This window comes from Callithrix jacchus, chromosome 17 (assembly GCF_049354715.1).
Source record: "Callithrix jacchus isolate 240 chromosome 17, calJac240_pri, whole genome shotgun sequence".
Lineage (NCBI taxonomy): Eukaryota > Metazoa > Chordata > Mammalia > Primates > Cebidae > Callithrix > Callithrix jacchus.
This window is the reverse complement of record NC_133518.1, coordinates 47,663,293-47,686,762: the sequence shown is the minus strand read 5'-3', so window position 1 is coordinate 47,686,762 and position 23,470 is coordinate 47,663,293. Positions and strand designations below refer to the sequence as shown.

The following is a 23,470-nucleotide window of genomic DNA, read 5'->3' as shown; positions in this document are numbered from 1 at the left end:
TACCAATAATATTCTCTATTAGAAAAAGATTACCATATAATCTTTTATTTCAGGATAAATTATATATGACTAGTAGCAGGTGAAGTGAAAGTCACACTGCCAAACTGACAGGCTCAATGTACATCATTTATTCCAACATTCTGTACCTCGACATCCTGAACACTGGATAAAAAAGTTGATTAAATCCAGAAGTGCGATGTCCCTGTCTTGTTTATATGATTCAATCCAGTCATCCACCACGGACTGTGGAAAAAAAATATAAAAATGAAAACTTCAAAAAATTTTGATATTATAGCAAATAAATTTTCAAAAAAGTTTGTGTGTTTGTGTGTGTCTGTCTGAACAATAAAATTACTTACCTGAAATTATTTGTCTGTAGCCTAATAAAAATAGACTTCCTCATTTTTAAAGGCCAATAAAAAGTTATTTACGAGGTTTCAAAGATTTGTTTATAATAGAATCCAAAACAAACGTGACTTTACCAATCCCATGAAGTCCAATAATTATTAAGCAAGTATAGATAATATTCAAACCATATTATAAAAATGACAAAAATTAACTTCACTTTTAGATAGATAAACTTTGAGTTATCAAAAAGCATAATCCATTAGTAGTGCATAAAAAAAAGTGCACATTACACAATAAAAGGCATTTTTTTCAAAAATACAAGAATGGCTTAATATTAGAAAATCAAATAACCGAATTTATCAACAAAGTGAAAAAGAAAAATAAAACAATTATATATCAAATTAGATCTCAAAAATGTATCTGACAAAATTTTGCAGCCAATCCTAAAAAAAAAAAAAAAAAAACTTTCTAGGAAAACTAGGATTCAACAAACTCTACTTAAAGAATAAAAAGAATAAAATATATTTGTTGTTGAAATACTTAAGATATTTCAAATAATTAAACAAGGCAAAAATGTCCCTCTAACCATTCAACACAGGATTAAAGACTTTAGTTATTCTCCTGTCCTACAGACGATGATAAAACCCAGGATTCACTATTAAAGTGATTCAAGAGATTAATAATAGAAAAATTTGACAAGGTAGCTGACAAGATAAATATATAAAATAACAGTGTAATAACTAGGAAACAAAAATGGATAAGTAGCTTTTTCAGAATGAAAAACACCTAAGAATAAATCTAAGAGAATTATTAATGAGGAAAATTATTAAATCTTATAGGATATTAATAAAAATGACTTCAGTAAGTATCATATTTTAAATTTTAAAAAAAGACTTTGTGGGCTGGGCTTAGTGGTTCACGCCTGTAGTCCCAGCACTTTGGGAGGCCAACGTGGGCGGATCATGAGGTCAAGAGATTGAGATCATCTTGGCCAACATGATGAAACCCTGTCTCTACTAAAAATACAAAAATTACCCGGGCGTGGTGTTGTGCACCTACAGTCTGAGCTACTCAGTAGGCTGAGGCAGGAGAATTGCTTGAACCTGGGAGGCAAAGGTTGTAATGAGCCGAAATTGCGCCACTGCATTCCAGCCTGGCAACACAGTGAGACTTTGTCTCAAAAAAAAAGAATAAAAATAAAGTCCAAGAGTCTTCCCAACTTACAAGGCAAATTTAATGTAATTCCAGTTTGCATACCAGCGGGCAGGATTATTTGAAATTTTCTTGAGTGGAGGTAGGGATAAGAGGAAATGTATAAAATGTAAATTGGCTGGGCATGATGGCTCACACCTGTAATCCCAGCACTTTGGGACACTGAGGTCGGTGGATCACAAAGTCAGGAGTTCAAGACCAGCCTGGCAAATAGAACGAAACCCCATCTCTACCAAAAATATTAAAGTTAGCTGGGCATGGTGGCAGGCATCTGTACTCCCAGCTACTAGGAAGGCTGAGACAGGACAATCACTTGAACCTGGGAGGCAGAGAGGTCACATCATTGCATTCCAGCGTGAGCAACAGAGTGAGACTCTGTCTTAAAAAAATAAATTTTTTAAAAGTAAGATTTTGTGTACTAAGGTATATTTATATACAGTAAAATACATAAATCTTAAATTATACCTTGATAAATTTTTGTACATACATACAGCTGTGTAACCATAACCAAGATGAAAATATAAAACATTTCCAGAACTAAAACAGGCTCCCTTATGTTGCCTTCAAATCAGTAACCATCCCCAGAACAAAGGGTGATTATTATACTAATGCATATGACCATGAATTAGCTTCACATGATATTAAAACTCATATAAATTGTATCATCTTTTGTTTTTTCTTTCAAGCAAAGTTGTATGAGAAAGATTCAGCTGCACTGTCATGTGTATAATACATTTTTATATTGCTGAATATTATTTCATTATATGAATATAACACAATTTATTACCCATTTTACTGTTAAGGCATATGAGTTCTCTTTCCAGTTTAGGGCTATCACAAATAAAAATGTTATGTACATACATTTTGATGAACATAAACATTCTTTTCTGTATTACACACCCAAGAGCAGGATTTGTTAACACACAATATACACACACATGAAGGCTTAGTAGACAATGCCAAACAATTTCTCAAAACAAGTGTAATAAATCACACTTCCACCAGTAATGTATGAGATCCAGCAAGATGTGAGATTTTCAGGTGCTCCACATCCTCACCAAGATTAGGTATTGTCAGTTCTTTTAATTTAGCCCTTTCTGACTGAGCATATCCCTTCTTTAATGCTTCTTTAATGACCTTCCATTGGAGAGAACCACTTTCCTTCTTCCAAGTGAACGAGAAGACTTTCTACACATAATACTGTTTCCCTGTCTCATCACGTTAGCATCTAGGAGGTTTTGTTTTAAAAGTAAAGAGAAAACTAGAAAGAAGATTATGGTGGAAAGAGAGTGTCAAGAAGAAAAGAATAGCATGGTATCTGTGCAAGGTTCAGCTCTGCTGAATAATGTGTCAGGCCCTGTAAGCTCAGAATAACGATGAGAACTGGAAGTGAATAGAGCAGATCAAGAGCAACTTTTAAACTCAGCACTGAAGCAGAAATGCTTTCAACCTAGGTAACAAAGTGTAGCACAAAACTGAAGAAGTCATTTCCTCACTTTTACAGAAGGCCCAGTAATGTAAAGGCAGTTTGAGTAGAATTTTCTTTAATTCCCAAAGTAATTTTACCAATTTATACTCCCGTAAGTTACATGTGAAGAGCTCAAAACATTCTAAGACTAGTGCACAGGAACCTGCATTAGAAATATTGAAACTTTGGGTCAAGTGTGGTGGTGCACACCTATAATCCCAGCACTTTAGGAAACTGAGGTGAGCAGACTGCTTCAGCACAGGAGTTTGAGAAAAACGTGGGCAGCATGGTGAAACCCTGCCTCTACAAAAAATACAAAAATTAGCCAGAGTGGTGGTGCATGCCTGTAGTCACAGATACTTTGGAGGCTGAGATCAGAGGATCACTTGAGCCTGGAAGGTCGAGGCTACAGTGAGCCAAGATCGTACCACTACACACCAGTCTGAGACACAGAGCCAGAACCTGTCAAAAACAAAACAAAACAAAATAAAGCAAAACCAACCAACAAACAAATAAAAACTTGGGGCCAGGCACAGTTGCTTGCACCTGTAATCCTGACAATTTGGAAAGCTAAGGCAGGAGGATGACTTGAGGCCAAGAGTTCAAGACCAGCCTGGGCAACACAGAGACCCTCATCTCTAAAACAAACAAACAAACAAAAATTAGTCAGGAATGGTGGCACATGACTACAGTCTGAGCCACTTTAGAGGTTGAGGCAGGAGGATCACTTTAGTCCAGGAGTTTGAGGCTACAGTGAACTATGATCATGCTCCCACACTCTAACTTGGGCAACAGAGTGAGACTCTCTCTCTAAAATAAATAAATAAGTCTAGGCGTGGTGGCTCACACCTGTAATACCAACACTTTAGGAGGCCAAGATGGGTGGATTACTTGAGGTGAGGAGTTCCGCAGCAGCCCGGCCAACACAGTGAAATCTTGTCTCTACTAAAAGAAATACACACACACACACACACACACACACACACACACACACCCCAGGAGGGCAAGATGGGTAGATCACTTTCACTTGAGGTCAGGAGTTCCAGACCAGCCTGGCCAACATGGTGAAACCTCTACTACCACCACAAACACACACACACACACACACATGCACACACACAACCAGGCATGGTGGTGTGGTGCCTATGATCCCAGTTACTTAGGAGGCTAGGGCACGAGAATCACTTCACCTGGGTGGCAGAGGTTGCAGTCAGCCAAGATGGCACCACTGCACTCCAGTCTAGGCAATAGAGTGAGACTCTGTTTCAAATAAATAAAAATAAAATAAATAAATATTAAAACATTATAAAGGATCTGAAAAACAATAAGAAACAGTAAACAAGGTTGGGCATCGTGGCCCATTTCTGTAAACCCAGCACTTTCGGAGGCTGAGGCAGGCAGATCACTTCAGCCCAGGAGTTTTGAGATCAGCCTGGGCAACATAGCAAAACCCACTTCTACCAAAAATCCACAAACTAGTCAGGTGTGGTGGTGAGCACCTGTGGTCCCAGCTACTTGGGAGGCTGAGGTGAGAGGATCACTTAAGCCCAGGATGTGGAGGTTGAGGTTGAAGCTGTAGTGACCTGAGTGTGCCACTGCACTTCAGCCTGGGTGACAGAGCAAGACTGTTTCAAAAACAAAAAACTAAAAAAAAAAAAAAAACAGTACTATAAGAGAGCAAAGTACTGAAATAAAATTAAATAATAGATCCTTGCATCGGGGAATAAATAAATGCAAAAGAAATAGATCCAGATATATATAATGTCCACTATGACAAAGGAGATATTTCAATTTTGGAGGGAAAAAATTATTTATACAAAAAATGATACTGACCCTGATATACTGTGTATTCATCCAGAAGTAAACAAAGTTATACCTTTTAAAAAGCTCTTACAGACATATTAAGACAAATGAATTTAAAGAGCTAAACTCCAGGCCAGGTGCATTGGCTCACACTTGTAATCTCAGAGTTTTGGAGGCCAACGCGGAAGGACCACTTGAGGTCGTGAGTTTGAGAGCAGCCTAGGCAACACAGTGATACCCTGTCTCTAAAAAACATTTTAAAAATAATTAGATGGGCATAGTGGCACATGCCTGTAATCCCAGCTACTCAGGAGTAGGAGGTGGCAGCGTCATTTGAATCCAGGAGTTCAGGGTTTAAGTCAAGTGTAATCCCAGTTACTCAAGAGGCTGAGGTGGGAGGATCACTTGAGTCCAGGAGTTTAAAGATGCAATGAACTGTGATCTACAACTGCATTTCAGCCTGGGTGACAAAGCAAGACCTTATCTTTTACAAAAGACAAGGATTAAAAAAAAAAAAAAAAAGAACTGAACTCCAGAGAGAGATGAGCCTTTCTTGAGTTGGCAGAGAGAGACTGGCAATTGTTAGAAGCTTTGCCAAGAGTATGGGCATAGGTGGGTGGATGGTGCAGCCTGTCATAATACAGAGGGCTGTGACTAGGTTAAAAATTATTTTTAGAAATCACATGTAGCACATAATCAAATTATGCTGAAAATGTTCAAAAAGGGGAAAAAAAATTCAAGCAACCAGAGGGTACATATAGGGAAGCAAAGGATAGAAAAATGACACACTTTCCGTTAGAAACAATGCAAGCCCATGGATAATACAGTAACATGTTTAATGTCCTGAAGAAAAAAGGAAAAGTCCTTGTCTTGATTTCTACTTTGATGTAACTATAATAGGTTTCGTATGGTATATGTCTGCATATATACATACATACACACACCATGCAAACATTAACCATAAGAAACATGTTGTGGTTATAGTCACATCAAAGTAGAAATCAAGACAAGGAACACTACACTACCAACCATAAAGACAGATATTTTATAAAAGGGTAATAAATTCCTTAGGAAGCTCTATCAACATTAAATTTATCTACCAAATAACAGGAGTCTCAAAATACATAAAGCAAAAATTGAACTAAAAGAAGAAAGAGGGAAATTCACAACCATGGTCGAGTTTTTTACCACACGTCTTTTGCTAAATGATAGAAGAAAAAAAAATTAATGAATGCATAGAAGATAGGGATAAAATTACCAATAAATGTGATCTAACCAATGCATAAAACACCAACAATTACATAATACACATGCCTTTCAAGTTCACATAAGCATATTCAACAAAATAAACCATAAATCAAACCTCTGTAAGTTTTTGAACACTGAAATAATACAAAGCATTTTCTCTTGCAATAACAGATTTAATTTAAAAATCTGTAACGAAAATAGATCTAAAATGTCCCCAAATGCTTGGCAGTGAAAAGTTTTTATTTTATTTTATTTTGGAAACAGAGTCTCACTCTGTTGGCAGCTGGAATGCAGTGGCCCGATCTTGGCTCACTGCAACCTCCGTCTCCCTGGTCCAAGCAATTCTCCTGCCTCAGCCTCCCAAGTAGCTGGGACTACAAGCGTATGCCACCACGCCCAGCTAATTTTTTTATTTTTAGTAGAAACAGGGTTTCACCATGTTGGCCAGGGTGTTTGCAATCCCTTGACCACGTGATCTGCTTGCCTTGACGTCCCAAAGTGTTGGGATTACAGACATGAGCGACTGCGTCTTGCAATTTTTTTTTAAATGAAGATAATAAAAAAAATCTCAAGAACTGTAGAATGTACCTAAAGCAGTATTCACAAAATAATTTACAGCTTTAAATATGTATAATTTATAGCTAAGTTACAGCTTATATAAAGGGTTTAAATCAATGATCAAAGCATTTACCTTTTTGGTGGTGGTTTTGTTTTCTGGTTTTTTTTTTTGAAACAGGGTCTTGCTCTGTCACCCACGCTAGAGTCCAGTGGCACGACCATGGCTCACTGTGGCCTCAATCTCCCGGGCTCAAGCTATCCTTCTACCTCAGCCTCTCAAGTAGCTGAAAACATAGGCATATGCCACTGTGCCCAGTTAATTTGTAGATTTTTGGTAGAGACAGGATTTCACCATTTTGCCAAGGCTAGTCTCAAACACCTTGGCTCAAGAAATCCTTCCACTTTGGCCTCACAAAGTGGCTTCAACCTTAATAAACAGAATATTCCAATATGGACTGTCTTTACCTGGGAGATAAGGAAAAGTATGCAATATAATGCAAACAGAAAATTAATAGAAAAATTATTTCTGATAACATAGCCACAGACCTAAAGAAAAGCCTACAGCTTTATCCAGGCGCGGTGGCTCAAGCCTGTAATCCCAGCACTTTGGGAGGCCGAGGCGGGTGGATCACCAGGTCAAGAGATTGAGACCATCCTGGCCAATATGGTGAAACCCCATCTCTACTGAAAATACAAAAAATTAGCTGGGCACGGTGGCACGTGCCTGTAATCCCAGCTACTCAGGAGGCTCAGGCAGCAGAATTGCCTGAACCCAGGAGGCGGAGGTTGCGGTGAGCCAAGATCGTGCCATTGCACTCCAGCCTGGGTAACGAGCAAAAAACTCTGTCTCCAGAAAAGAAAAGCCTATAGCTTTAGAACATTTGAATCACAGATTACAGAAACATAATCATTCTGGGACCTCAATTGACATGGATCTTGTATCCTTAACAAGTGGCTTCCAAGGTCTACCATGAATATCAATAATAAGAAAGCATTTCATGAGAAATTTTTAAAGTCATGTTTGGAAGCAGTGCATATCATTTCAGCTAATATTAATACTTCACAGGCAAGAATTTGTTAGCTAGCCATATCTGAATGCAATGGAAGTAGAGAAATGGAGTCTGTTTGCCAGCATTGAACATTCTTCACTACGAAAAATGAAAAACTTTTGGTAGATAGCAAGTGGCCATCTGGCTACTAGTATTTATATGCAGCCCTCTCCCAACTTAGAGAAAATATTTGCATGGATATAGGTATTACAGTACTATTTACTATATTTTTAAAAAATTCTACTAAACACTTTAAATGTCTATAAAGAAATGTTTCACTAAATGACAGTATATCCATACAGTAGAATGAAATGTAACTAGTAATACAAATAAGCTGAACCTACGTTAGCACTAATAATAGAAAAAGTTGTTTCTGACGTTAAATTCACAAAGAAATTAGTATGATTCTATTTTCTAAATAAATAAATCTCTCTTTTTCTCTCTCTCTCTCACACACACACACAAACATGGATAAAGGTATGGAAAAATTCAACCTGTGACACTAACAGGCTTGGGTGTCCTCAATTCGTTCCAGTTTAAGACTGCACTACAAAGAAACCTCTTGAGACCTGAGCCATAGAGCTTCAATGAGAAAGCTATAACAAGCAGCATCTGAATCATAGATTACATTCAAGACAAAAATGATGACATTTGCTATAATTATGATTTTATACTATATTAGAAGGCAGTATAAAAACTAATACTATCTTCTTCCATAAGGAATATGAGATAGTTTAAAAAAAACATTTTTTAAATTGAAGAAAATAAAAAACCATCAAGGCTACAAAAAGGAAATAAAACTATGTGAAAAAGAGCAGTCAATATGATAGTTAAAGATGAATTTTCAATCTGCCTAAGTTCCCTAAAAGGTAAACCTAAAAGATCAATCAATTCAGCCTAAATATCTACACAGTACAGAGACCACATTCTTCAAACTCTATTAGTTAAGTATACTTTTCTCAGTAAGCCATTTGGTAGGACCTTGGTTAAGCAGACAAGGGCACAGAGAATTAGTATTCTATACTGCTGCTTAAGAGTAGATTCATTTGCTTTGGAGAAAGACAAGCAGATGGGAAAAATAATATACATTATGTTACTTTGTAAATCCAAGACCTTAATCGGGAATCTGAAATGAAAGACCTTCCCTCTTCCAAACTGAGGATCACTGTATAGTAAATATTTAGGTATCACACATGTTTTCTATGAATGTATATATAAAATACCATGCAGTTAGACAGAATATTTTTTTATTACTCCATGAGGTTAGGCTGTTATTTTATCTTTAGGTATAAGATAAAACATTACTGATTTTCAGAGCTCTTCAAAGCCTTTTTGTCTTTATTATTTTATATTTTTCAAATGTAACTCTTCAGGGGCTTGTGGAGACAAGCTTATGTCACAGACACGATGTTATTTCTTATATTCTTAGTTTCGTATTAACTAACTGCAGTTTCAGACCAATGAGATCTAATCATTGGCCTTTTATATCATTATATTACTACCTAAACTCATAGAAATTCGTTTTTAAGCTCAGCTAAATGGTATAGCCCTTCATGTGATAGGCCATATTTTCATTTTACCTTAGTTATAGAATTACGGCTTTCAATATCACTTTTTAGAAAAATATAAAGCCCCATGACAAGCATATTTTTCATATTTTACTGTTAGTTTTGTGTTTTTTCTATTTTGTATTATTCTGCTTTTGAAATAGAAAATTATTTTTAACAAGTGTACATACTTTTCAATTTAACCTGGTAGCCCAACGGGGTTAAAAGTTTAGTACTGTAACGGTGATTTCTAAATAAACATAGCATGAATAAGAGTCTCTTAAATATCAATTCTCTTCATGTCAGGTTTTTATATTAATAATATTCTTTCCGGTTTATAAGCTGTCTTTAAAATTACTATATTTATCTTGCAGAAGTTCTCATCAGAGGGATTTTAGCAAAACTTCCTTTTTTGAGACAGGATGTCACTCTTTCATCCAGGCTGGAATGCAGTGGTGCGATCAGAGCTAACCAGAGCCTCGATCTCCTAGGCTTAAACAATCCTCCTACCTCAGCTGAAAGAGTAATTGGGACCACAGGTATGCACTACCATACCTGGCTGTTGGGGTTTTATTGTAGAGATGAGGTTTTGCCATGTTGCCTAGGTTCGTCTCCAACAAAAAATACAAAAATTAGCCAGGCATGGTGGTGAAAGCCTGTAGTCCCAGCCACTGGGAAGGACGACAAAGGAGGATCATTTAAGCCCAGCATGAACCCAGGATGCAGAGGCTGCAGTGAGATGAGATCGTGCCATTGCACTCAGTCCTCAGCAACAGAGCAAGACCCTGTTTAAAAAAAAAAAGAACAAAGAAAAGAAAGGCAAGTAATCTGATAATTTTTAAGAAAAAAATCCACCTGATCAATAAGCTTTAAATCTAGTGGTAGCCAGAATTAATGAAAAAATGACACACATCTAAGGCTAGCTAGGTAAAATTCAAGAAAAAAGGCAAAAATCTTATAAATACTAGGACCAGTAATAAAACAAGTCAGATATAATGGACAAACTCTATCCCTACACACTAAGCATCTGATCAGCTTTCAATGTCTCACCTCTTAAGCAGTTAGCCAAGAAACTAGACACATGAAGAAAGCCTCTGTATCAATTATCAATGTATTGCCTCTTAGCCCCAAATTTAACCTTCTGTATCTGTTCTCTAATAATGGATGAGACTGTAGAAGCATTTCTCCTTTACATTAAGAATTATCAGTACAGAGCTCTGAAATGATACCTCAGGAAGAAGGAGTCTCCTCTTCCTAGTTCTTGTATGTTGAGTTTTGCTTTTTTTGTTCTTGCCGCATGGTTCATCACTGGTGAGTGCATATAAGAAATTCCAGGAGTGGTCAGCTTCACACAAAGAGTATGCACTCTTTTGTTGACCTTGTGCCCAATCCTGGGGTTGGTGATTACTCTCTTGTTGTAGCCCTTCTCACATGGACAGTGGCATTCTCCAGGTCTCATACTGGAAGCAGTGTCCTGTCTCTCCCTATAAAACTATCTACCATATTCAACATGACTACTCTTCAGAATGTTGTTTACTGCTCCCCAGGAACTGCTAACCAGCTCTAGCCAAGACAAGAACTTGTAGTGAACTTCTCAGACAAGGTCTGAACTCCAACCCGGGAAAGGGGACCTCTCTTTCCAACTTTATCTTTTCTTGAGAAATCTCCTTAATCCCTAAGATATCGCCTCAAGTTTTTACATTTTTACAGTTATTCCTCTATCATAGTTTAGTAATTACTTGTAATAAATTTTATTGACAATCTGGCTCCTGATTGAACCCAGATTAATTAAAAACTGGTTCCAGGGGATAAATCAGAAAAGAAGAGACTTGGGAGTTTGAGTCATATCCTCCAGATTAAAGATTGAGTTTAGCTCCTTGCCAAGGAAATGGGATGCGGGTAATTGATTGATAGCTATACTACCTTTGAAAATTAATCAAGCTATTGCTTGTGGCTGATTGTGATAAAGTAATACCAATTCAAGCACATGCCTTGAAAGCTTAAGTGGCAGCTATATTTGGGAATTATGGCAATAATTATGGCTATAAAGGCAGTAGGGTAAAAAAAATCCTTTTATATACACTTGAGTATTATAGAGATCAAACAAACAGCTCAAGTCCATTAATGCTCAGCTTAAATCATAATTTGAGAAGCAGAGAACTTCAATGAAGAATCATCGAAGAATGTATTTTTTCTTATAGGTGAGTGGCTGATTTTGTTGAAAATCAAGCCAAAAAATCTAATTGTGTTAGAGGCAGTAACAGTTTAATTCAGTCTCACCAAGTTTCTCACCTAAAAGTAAGGAACTTAACTGGCAAATAATGGGATCCTCAAACTTGGAACAGAGACATCTGGTTGGTCCCAGATCAAACTAACAATTTTCAATAGCTCCTCCCCATCTTCCAAGTAATTCTGAGCCTCCCATAGTTGGAAGTAGCTTGTTTTCCAAGGTTTCAGAAGACTAGCCTTCCTAAACTTGAAAGCCCTCTGGTAATTTTACATGAGCATAGGGGGGATGCTCATTCTCCTGAAGACTCACCAAAACCAGCCCCTGATGCCTCTAGATCCATAACTAGAATGAAATCTCAGCATGCTCCAAGAAGAAAATACATACTGTAACCCAGAAGAAAATACCTTACATACTCAATAGAAATCTGAGGAACATGTACAATAGTAGATTCTAAAAGCATTTTACGAAAGGAAGTGGAATATAAAACCGTAACAGGCCAAATTCATTGATATCAGGTGCACTTACTAGAGATTCCAGATTTCATTATTAGTTCATGTCACTGAAAGTGACTACAATGTCTTATCTGGTTGTTGTGCTGAAAGCTGGATTTAATACCTGAGATACCAGAGTCTCCCTGGCATTAACAGAGTCCAGTGATTTAGGGAGTTAGGAATGGTGGACTAGACTTACCATATGAGAACTATACACATGCAGCCCTATTCCTCAACTATGCTCCACAAGAGGGCCCAAAGGCAATGATAACTACAATAATGAAGGGAATAACAAGTTATACCTGAAATGGACAAAACTATGCCTTCATACTTAAGTATGAAGGTATACTTGATGCTTTAGCACTATGTTAGTTTTCCTGTCTCTGCCATAATGTAGTTGTACTGATTATCTATTATCTCACAATTTCTATGAGTTCAGGAATCTGAACACAGCTCAGCTGAATTCTCTATTTAGGGTCTCATTAGGCTATAATCAAGACAACTATATCTACATACTTATAAAGCTCTGTAAGCTTACTCTTTTCTGTAAAACAGCTATGACTATGGGGAATGTGGTCATTAAGAGCTCCCAGGTTTCTATGGAGATGATGGGATTCCCAAGTAACAGAGCCAAGTGGCCACACTTAACCATCTAAGACGAAGTGAGCAAACTGTCTACAAAGGATAGTAGGGACACGCTGGTATTCATAATGTCTTGGCCTACAGAGATCTTGAGCACAGTAGATAAATTAATACCAGTGCCCCTAGGAACAAAATAGGTGGGCAGCCAATAAGAGTACTGTTCGATTTATGTAGAAGAAAAAACTTTAGGTCTGGTAGGGAGAAATGTAACTGGTGGAGAGTTACGGCCTCTCACCAGTCTCTAGTCCTGGGTCAGTTCAGAGACCCAGAGCCCCCTGACTGAAGGGAAAACCAGATCCCTGTACATTGATTGTATGTATTCCAAGTACATACAATAAATCTTTTAATCCTTTCCCAAAGGGACCTGCAGCCATTAACTGCAGACAATATGCACTCTTGAAAGGAAACATTGAGACCTTTCATGTAAATACATACTGTTTCTGAATTCCTGGGGATTCAAAATGGCATTGTAGTACAACAGTTAAATCAGGGGCTTTCAGTGGTCAGAGAACAGATAATGTAATTGTAACTCATGTTTGTCTGATTAAGAGTGGGACCACCACCGACCCACTCTGTGGTTATTTCCCCACTTCCAGAATCTGTAATTAGTAAAGACATACTTGGCGACTGGCAGAATCCCCACATCAGCTTCCTAACCTATAGAATAAAAGTCATTAAGGTAAATATGGCTAAAGGGAAGTTCGTGGAATTTCCTCTCTCTACCAATAAACTAGTAAACACTGCATCCCTGGGGAATTGCAGAGTTTAATCAAGGGCTTGAAAGAAGCAAGGAGCTAAAACCTATTACAATCTTCATTTAACTCACTAATTTGGCCTATGCAGAAGTTAAGAGGAATCTTGAAGAATGACTATGGACTATCATAAACTTAACTAGATGGTTCTTTAACTGTAGTGGCAGCCCCTGGAACTTGACATGAAGCTAATGACCTCACTGATTCCTTTCTCTCCAATTAACAAGAACCACACAAAGCAAGTCGTCACCTAAAATGGACAAAAGTATACCTTTACACTTAGTTGAGTATGAAGGTATACTTAATGCTTTAGCACTATGTTAGTTCTCTGTCTCTGCCATAATGTAGTTGTATTATCTATCATCTCACAATTTCTGTGGGTTCAGGAATCTGAACACAGCTCAGCTGAATCCTGTGTTTAGGGTCACATTAGGCTGCAATCAAGGTACTCACTGTGCTGCATTCTAATCTGGATGCTCAACTGGGAAGAAGCAATTTCTAAGCTCACTTAGGGGTACTTCCTCGTGGTTGTATAATTGAAATTCTTGACCTCTTGCTGGCTAATAGCCAGAGACAAACCTCAGGGCCAAGAAGCTACCCACAATTATTCGCTACATGGGATTCTCCAATATGTCATTTTATTTCACAAAACATCACACATTCTGATAACATGTTCCAGACCACTGACTGCCCTGATACTTTAATTGACGTGTCCAAGGCCCTTAGGGGCCTCAAATTTAGATTTGAGAGGGTTGGAGGGGCAACTCCTACCCGCTACTTTGCATATGTTTTACTAAGGCTTTAGATGTACTCCCCCTCATCATACACAAATTAGCACAATGCTGCCAGTGTGTATAAAACAGCACTAAATGACTACACAAATACCAGAGGAAAAGGGGAAAAGAAATGAAAACATTCCTTAGAGAAGCAGGATTGGAGGTGAGGAGGACAGAAGATTGTTATTTTGGTCACAATACCATTTGATTTTTTTTTTAAGTCACGTACATGTATTACTAACATAAAACTTAAAAAGAAGAGAATAAACTTATAAATCAAGAAATACTAATTAACAAAAAAACAAAAACTGTGGTGACAATATTAACATCAAATTAGCATTTAAGAGAAGCACAAAGGTGGCTATTATAAAAGGCTGAATATACAAAGTAGACAAATCATCTGCTTTGAGTGTGCTTTTATTCTTGTATGATTCTTTAATAGTTTTTCACCAAATTTTTTTCTCGTTGCATTATTATTTTATTGTTTATATTTAATTATTTATTACATGTAGACTCTACTTTTGTGTATAGTGAGATAAAAATCTTGTGCTTTTTTTTCAAGTTGTGAATCAACTGTCACAATTATGAAGAGAAACAAAGTGGTGGGAGAACAAAGAAAATTTTTTTTGTAGAGATGAGGTCTCTTTATGTTGTCCAAGCTAGTGAACTCCTGGGCTCAAGCAATCCTTCTGCCACAGCTTCCCAAACTGCTGGGATTACAGGTATGTATCACCAAGCTCAGACAATAAAATAATTTTTAACACTAATTATGCTATTGATACTTAGGTCTATCTCTTTCAAATGATCAATTTGCCAGCTCTTGAGCCACACTAATTTACGTTACTATTTTCTGTAGTTTTATGATACTGTCTACAAATGGGTAGAGTCCTTCATTACTCGTCATCTCCAGAATTTTCTTGGCCACTTATATGTAGGTTGTACTCATTCAGCAAGTTCAAAAACAATCCCTAATATTTTGCTGTTGTGTTACTTACATAAGTTATTTTAAAAATATTTTTAAAGGAAACCCAAATACGTATTTCAGAAAAAAAAATTACCTGTCTTCTTATCAAAGAAACACAAATAGACCATTTTAATCTTTCAAATGACAAATAATATATTTAAATGATGACCCTCAGTATTGCCAGGGGTTTGCAAAATAAGTATTTTCAATGCTGGTAGGAAGAGAGAGCTACTTGGTAATTTTTAACATAAGCCTAGACCAAATACCAGACAAAACACCAGGCACCAAAATCTTTAAAATTATGACTATGTGTGATACTTTCTTCTCTTCCTTTTAAAATTTTCTTAATTTCTAACAACAATATATGTGAATTAAATAAAAAAGTAATAAACACTATTTTAAACATTATACACCTAAAAGGAAATAATTTGTTCAATCATCTTGATAAGGCACTAAGTGCCGATTATACACTTTTTACAGTGGAAGGCGGTAAGTGGACACAGAAAGTGCTTACCATAGTTCCTGATATAGGAAAACATTTAATCCTGCTTTGTTTTTTGTGTAGGGGTTGAAGAGGTGGAAGGGTAACAAAGAAATACAAATGTATCAAATGTACATAGCCAATACCTACAATGAGGGAAGTTCGTGTATTAAACATGACTAGAAGAGGCTCACCACAGTTTTAAGGAGAGCTGAGGGAGTGTGTCTCATACAGAACAGGTGCTTTTAAAGTAATAGTTAACATTAACCACCTGTGAGAGCCATTAGCAGGAGCTGATAATGGAAAAAGGAAGAAAAAATATCCTTTGCTAGTTGCTGATGGTATAATGCCAGACTTTAAGTTTGGATCATATAAATTAGCAATTCCATGCCAGGCATGGTGGCTCACACCTGTAATCCCAGCACTTTGGGAGGCCGAGACGGGTGGATCACCTGAGGTCAGGAGTTCGAGACCAGTCTGGCCAACATGGCAAAACGCCATCTCTACTCAAACTACAAAAATTAGCTGGGCGTGGTGGTGCATGCCTGTAGTCCTAGCTACTTGGGAGGCTGAGGCAGGAGAATCATTTGAACCCCGGAGACAGAGGTTGCAGTGAGCCAAGATCCAGCTACTGTACTCCAGCCTGGGCAACAAAGTAAGACTCTGCCTGAAGTAAATAAATAAATAGCCATTCCAAGATGTTATTTCATGAACCAGCAAGTCTCCACAAATAAGTTTACAGTAAAAAACAAACAAACAAAACAAGGTCAAGTAGAGACATTTATTACCTGCCTTTATCTTTCTCTTTATGGATAGTGTCAGAATTTATAGACCCATTCTGAACTGCTATGCTTCTTTGAATAGCTGCATTATTTATTACAAAATACAATGGTTTCAAATAAGCCAATACTGAAACGAATTATTTTGATTAATCTTAGCATCTTATTCAAAGCAGTAGGTTCTCAGGTAATTTATTTAGCACACAATTTTAAAAAACATTAAATAGGCCAGGCATGGTGGCTCACGCCTGTAATCCCAGCATTTTGGGAGGCTGAGGTAGGCGGATCACGAGGTCAAGAAATCGAGACCATCCTGGCCAACACGGTGAAACCTGGTCTCTACTAAAAATACAAAAATTAGCCGGGTGTGGTGGCATGCACCTGTGGTCCGAGCTACTGGGTAGGCTGAGGTGGAAGTTGCAGTAAGCCGAGATTACTCCACTGTACTCCAGCCTGATGACAGAGTAAGACTCTGTCACAAAAAAAAAAAAAAAAAAAAAAAAGAGAAAGAAACATTAAATAAAAAATATTAATTTGGGATCAGGGATATTGCATATGCTTAAAAATGTATTGCCTGACTCAAAACAGGACCATTCGCAATCCTTCCCATTCTAACTTTTTTCTAGTTTTAAGTTAAATTTTAACATGATGTATTCTAGAATTCAGTATCTACAAATACAAAAACATAGAAAACCAACAAAATCAGAACCACATTAAGTCCAGTGAAACTGGGCAGAATTTATCACAAATTTTTTGAATGTTGTAATAAGCCCAAGTATAATTAAAATAATTTGTAGCGAGCCAGGCACAGTGGCTCACGCCTGTAATCCCAGTACTTTGGGAGGCCCAGGCAGGTAGATAAAGAGGTCAGGAGATCGAGACCATTCTGGCCAACATGGTGAAACCCCATCTCTACTAAAAATACAAAAAAAATTAGCTGGGAGTGGTGACAGGCACCTATAATCCCAGCTACTTGGGAGGCTGAGGCACGAGAATCGCTTGAACCCAGGAGGCAGAGGTTGCAGTGAACTGAGATCACGCCACTGCACTCCAGCCTGAGTGACAGAACAAGACTCCGTCTCAAAAAAACAAACAAAATTATAGAACAATATACTGACATAAATCGGCCTAACTTGATTCTCACACGAAGCCTAATTAGGGCCGGGTGCAGGTTGATGCCTGTAATCCTAGCACTTTGGGAGGACAAGATGGGTGGATGACCTAAGGTCAGGAGTTAAAGACCAGCCTGGCCAATATGGTGAAACCCAGTCGCTACTCAAAATACAAAAATTAGCCAGGCGTGGTGGTGCATGCCTGTAATCCCAGGTACTCAGGAGGCTGAGGCACAAGAATGACTTGAACCCAGGAGGCAAAGGTTGCAGTGAGCTGAGATTGTGCCATGGCACTCCAGCCTGAGCAACAGAGTGAGACACTGTCTCAAGGAAGGAAAAAAAAAAAAAAAAAAGGCTAATTAGACAGAAAATCAATTACAAGGAAACTAAGGAAGTGGAAGATGTTTAGTGACTTGCCCAAGACCATCCCATATAAATGACAACTTTGTCTTCTAATAGCATTTTCCCCACTATAGACTAACTAGCAGTCAACTACATTCACTCAAAGCAAAAAACAAAACAAAACAAAAAAACAGTTGGAGAGCCAATACAACTGTCCAATTTTAAAGCCAATTTATTCTAAACACTTGAGCCAATAAAACTTTTTAAATGACCATGTAATCTCTATTATCAACAACCATTAAAAGCACAATGCTGTCCTGTCCTAGTACTCTAAAATACTATACTGCTCTTGGTTTTATTCTCCTGATTTATTCTTCCACTGATCTTCCTTCAAGATTATTTCCACTAAAAATACCTGGACTGAAAACAATGAGCTAGTAGTTCACACTGTAAAATTCTTGTATACATTCAACCAGTTCACAAAACCTCCTTGGCCCTTATCTGAAACTTGGCAGCTCTCCCAGTAACCTTGGAATATTATAGTACTTCCTTTTTAGGTACTTTATGATAATGGCTGTTTCCTAGCTACTGTCACATCCAAGCAAACCTGTTTCTATCAGTATTCAAAAGACTGATCAGCTTTTAGGACCCTTGCCAGGACTGCTGCCACCACTCCTCCACCTTGTGATAGATCAGCCTCGTAAGTCACCTCTTCTTTGTTGCCTAGTCACTAAAACGTTGTTTCTTGGTTCATAGTGTTTTCTATCCTAATTCAAGTCACAATGCTGGTGCATTTTAATATTCTTATTGAAGATACATCCAATATCCTTCAATCCACAATTCCTACTTCTGTAGGTCTGATGAGAAGCTAGCAAGGAATATACCAAGGCAAGCCTCTCTGAGTGACAGGTGAGGGAAGAAGTTTTAATATTGGATATGAGGCTTTTAACTTTCTTGAATATGTTTTTTCAGGTCCTCTCCACATCCAGTTAAGAGACATTCGTATCCTAGCCCAATGATGCTGCAAACAGCATGACATCTATAAAGACATTTTCTGAGACTATGCATGCCATATTATACTCTGTCTTAAGTAATCCAGGACACTTAATGAACTACAACTACTGGAAGGAGTTCCTGGAACCAATCACAACTCACATTCTTGTTCTTTTTGATGAATAGCAAATTGGCATTACTAATATCTGGGTTACAGAGCTTTAGGAGAAGTATCAAATGATTATATAAACCGGAACAGCTACAAATTTCATCTTCAATGCCTTTACAATACTTTTACCTGTCCTAGATCAGTTTTCTCACTTACCTCTTTTAAATCAATTCCAGGCCAGGAGCAGTGGCTCAGATCTATAATCCCAGCACTCTGGGAGGCCAAGATGGGTTGATCACCTGAGGTCAGGAGTTCAAGACCAGCACGACAAACATGGTAAAACCTCATCTCTACTAAAACTACAAAAAATTCCCGGATATGGTGACATGCACCTGTAATCCCAGCAACTTAGAAGGCTAAGGCAGAAGAATCATTGGAACCCAGGAGGCAGAGGCTATAGTGAGCCAAGATCATGCCACTCCACCCCAGCCTAGGCGACAGAGCAAGACTGTCTCAAAACAAACAAATGAAAACCAAAAATTATCCAGTTATGGTGGTGAATGCCTGTAATCTCAGTCGCTAAGGAGGTTGAGGCAGGAGAATTACTTAAATACAGTGAGCTGAGATGGCACCACTGCACTCCAGCCTGGGCAACAGAGTGAGACTCAAATAAATAAAATAATAAATAATTCAGTATTTTTTAGTCACTCTCCCCATCTGTGTTCACGTTCTCCAAGAATTCTGGCAATCGCTCCAGATTAAGAAATCCTGTACTGAGATCAAAGGTCATCACTTTAATGAAAACAAATCTCTTTGGTCTTCCTATCTCAAAAGCAAAAAAAAAACCTAGCAAATAGTGAGAAATTCCATCAACAAACATTCAGTTTGCTTTAGTAGTTTGGAAACAATTGTGAATTAGTTTTTTGAAAAGATGCTCCTTTATATATGATTAAAGCTAGTGTACATGAGAAACTGCACAAGCATATTCAACAAAAATTTACTAAGGAAGGATTTTTAAGAAATCTCATTTGTACCTGGATATAGCTTTATTCATGCAATGTTTTCTGTATTTCAATTCTTACTGAGAGTACATGCAGGGTAATTTGGCTAGGAGCATTAAATAAGTTAGGTTCCCTCTTTGAAAATGAAACTAGTAAAAAGCACCACATTTCATGCATTTAAACATCTATAAACAATAACATAAATGAAGTATGTAAATACATCAAGTCCATTTTTCCTAAACATTACTTAGATAAAACCAGTAAAAAATGCATAATCCTGTATGTTTATGCATACACACACACACACACACACACACACACACACACAAATACACAGGACTATCATAATCACAAACACTAGTCATCTCTTTACGTACTTGATCTACCCTAGATAATCTGTATAAAATTCTACATATATAGGGACAAAGCCTTTGGAAAATAATTTAGCAGAAATCATGAAGGGATTTAGTATTATCTAAAACACCCATGTTAATTTAAAACCATATGTCTGAAATCAGCAAGTACAGAAAAATAGTATCAATATATTTGCTAAAAGCTAAACTCACGAAGAACAGTAGGTATCTTTGGGTGTAACTGAACAGAGGCTGAGAAAAATCCTAATTAAAGTTTTTAAGTTCCTTCAAGGCTCTAGCTCTAAGTAACTTGAAGGCAGTGAATGCTCTCATCCTACCACTCATCAGCAGCTTGTATAATCTACTGTGTTTTGGAGAAACTAAACAAAAGCAGAATATTTACTGCATGCCTTCTAATTACCTAAAAATAACTGTAGTGTGACAAATCTGCACGCACTAACATGGGGAAGCAAGCATCCAGCCATGGAATACATTACTTAGCTCACCTGAGTATGTGGTAAGTTCCCATCAATGGAATGTAAATAGAGGGACCAAAGACTTCTAAGAAGTAGACACTGCTTCTCTTTCTCTCGCCCCTTCCAACCAAATGAATGCAAACAACATGAAGGCTCTAGGGGTAAGAAGAGCCAGAAAATGGAAGGGGCTTAGATACCTGAATCATCCTATGAAGAGAAGATATCTACCACTAACTCTGGTATTGGATGGTTACATAAATAAGAAATTGTCTATCAATGATAAGCTACTGATTTAAAGTGTATTTTTTAACAGCATGTTAACAATAAATGTAGCTGCTAGACTCATTTAAGACAAGTAAAAATATCCAAAGGTAATTTCAGAGACTTTCTAATTATGTTAAAAAAATAAAAAAAAAAACCTCGCTCTTAAGTAAATATTAATCTATCATCTGAGGATTTTCAAACAGCTATGAAATGAAAAAAGCAATTTTAAGCAGGGTGTGATGGCTCATGTCTATAATCCCAGCTCTTCGCAAGGCCAAGGCAGACGGATTACCTGAGGTGAGGAGTATGAGACTAGCCTGGCCACCATGGTGAAACCCTTTTTCTACTAAAAATACAAAAATTAGCCGGCATGGTGGCAGGTGCTTGTAATCCCAGTTACTCGGGGGACCGAGGCAGGAGAATCACTTGAACCCAGAGGCGGAGGTTGGAGGGAGCTAAGATCGCATCATTTGTATTCCAGCCTGTGTAACAAAAGTGAAACTCCGTCTCAAAAAAACAAAAACAAACAAACAAAAAGCAATGTACAGGTTTTGACCTAAAACATTCTGTATATTCTGTGTATTACTTTTCATTCTAGGAAAATAAAAGGAAACCAGAACTAAACTACTTAAAAAGAAAAATGAGCCAGGCTGGGTGCGGTGGCTCACACTTGTAATCACAGCACTTTGGGAGGCTGAGGTGGGTGGATCACCTGAGGTCAGGAGTTCAAGACCACCCTGGCCAACATGGTGAAACCCCACCTCTACTAAAAACACAAAAATTAGCTGAGCATGGTGGTGGGCCCTTGTAATCCCTGCTACTCGGAAGGCTGGGGCAGGAGAATCGCTTCAACCCGGTAGGGCAGAGGTTGCAGTGACCAGAGATTACGCCACTGCACTCTACCCTGGCTGACAAGAGCAAAACTCTGTCTCAAAAACAAAACAAAAAATGGTCTATAATTAACATATTATGTCAAAGTAAGAGTAAAGATTAATCAAGGCCAAGGAAGATTTAAAATTTATCCAATACTTCTTATGTTAACATCTTTTCCTCATAAAAAATTCTTAACACAGTGGCTAGTCCCGATGGTAGTAGGTTATCAGAACTTATTAACATTAGTGTCACTAAAGTTGGTACACAATCTTCCAGTGATATATCTGACTGGCATTTTTTTTTTTTTTTTTGAGATGTAGTTTTGGTCTCGTTGTCCAGGTTGTAGTGCACTGGCACAATCTCTGCTCACTGCAATCTCCGTCTCCCAGGTTCAAGTGATTCTCCTGACTCAGCCTCCCAAGTAGCTGGGATTACAGGCATGTGCCACCATGCCCAGCAAATTTTTTTTTATTTTTAGTAGAGACAGAGTTTTACCACATTGGTTAGGCCAGTTTCCAACTCCTGACCTCAGATGATCCGGTCTGCCTTAGCCTCCCAAAGTGCTAGGATTATAGGCATGCACTATCACACCCAGCCTTGAATGGCTTTTTAAAACCAAAATAGGCCAGATGTAGTGGCTCACACCTGTAATCCCAGCACTTTGGAAGGCAAAGGTGGGCAGATCACGAGGTCAGGAGTTCAAGACCAGCCTGGCCAACATAATGAAATGCTGTCTCTACTAAAAATACAAATTTTAGCCGGATATGGTGGCAGGTGCCTGTAATCCCAGCTACTTGGGAACCTAAGGCAGGAGAATCGCCTGAATCTGGGAGGGAGATGTTGCAGTAAGCCAAGAGCACACCACTGTACTACAGCCTGGGTGACAGAGCAAGACTCCATCTCAAAAAACCAACCAAACAAAAAAAACCCAAAAAACAGACCAGGCAGGAGAATCACTTGAACCCAGGAAGCGAAGGTTGCAGTGAGCTGAGACTGCGCCACTGTACTCCACCCTGGACGACAGGCAGAAACAACACCAACAACAACAAAGGCCAGGTGCAGTGGCTCATGCCTGTAATCCTAGCACTTTGAAAGGCCAAGGCGGGTGGATCACTTAAGGTCAGGAGTTCAAGACCAACCTAGCCAACATGGTGAGACCCTGTCTCTACTATAAACACAAAAATTAGCCAGGCATGGTGGCAGGCATCGGTCATCCCAAGCTACTCAGGAGGCTGAAGCAGGAGAATCACCTGAACCTGGGAGGTGGATGCTGCAGAAAGCCAGAATCAAGCCACTGCCCTCTGGCCTGAGAGAAAAAGCGAGACTCCATCTCAAAAAATAAAAATAATAAATAAAAATACAAAAAATAGCCAGATGTGGTGGTACACACCTATAAACACATCTACTCTGGAGGCTGAGGCAAGAGAATCACTTGCACCTGGGAGGCAGAGGTTGCAGTGAACTGAGATTGCGCCACTGTACTCCAGTCTGGACAAAATAAAGAGTGAGAATCTACCTCAAAAAAATACAAATAAATAAAATAAATATACACGTATCTCTGAGAAACAGAAGACAATTCAAATATCACATGACTAAAAA

The 23,470-nt window shown here is 38.0% G+C and overlaps 1 protein-coding gene across 14 annotated transcripts in view; it reads right to left on the bottom strand.

Annotated features, from left to right (window-relative positions):
* The window catches only part of STAG1 (STAG1 cohesin complex component), a 438,539-nt gene that overhangs the window by 245,690 nt on the left and 169,379 nt on the right, over positions 1-23,470 (bottom strand). For 9 of the 14 annotated variants that reach the window (XM_035278838.3, XM_078354162.1, XM_078354165.1 and 6 more), the window contains one exon: positions 147-243. The exons of the other annotated variants lie outside the window; for them this stretch is intronic. In XM_035278838.3, coding sequence (XP_035134729.1) covers positions 147-243 — 97 coding nt within the window. The remainder of the gene's footprint in view (positions 1-146; positions 244-23,470) is intronic. 14 annotated transcript variants of the gene reach the window in all.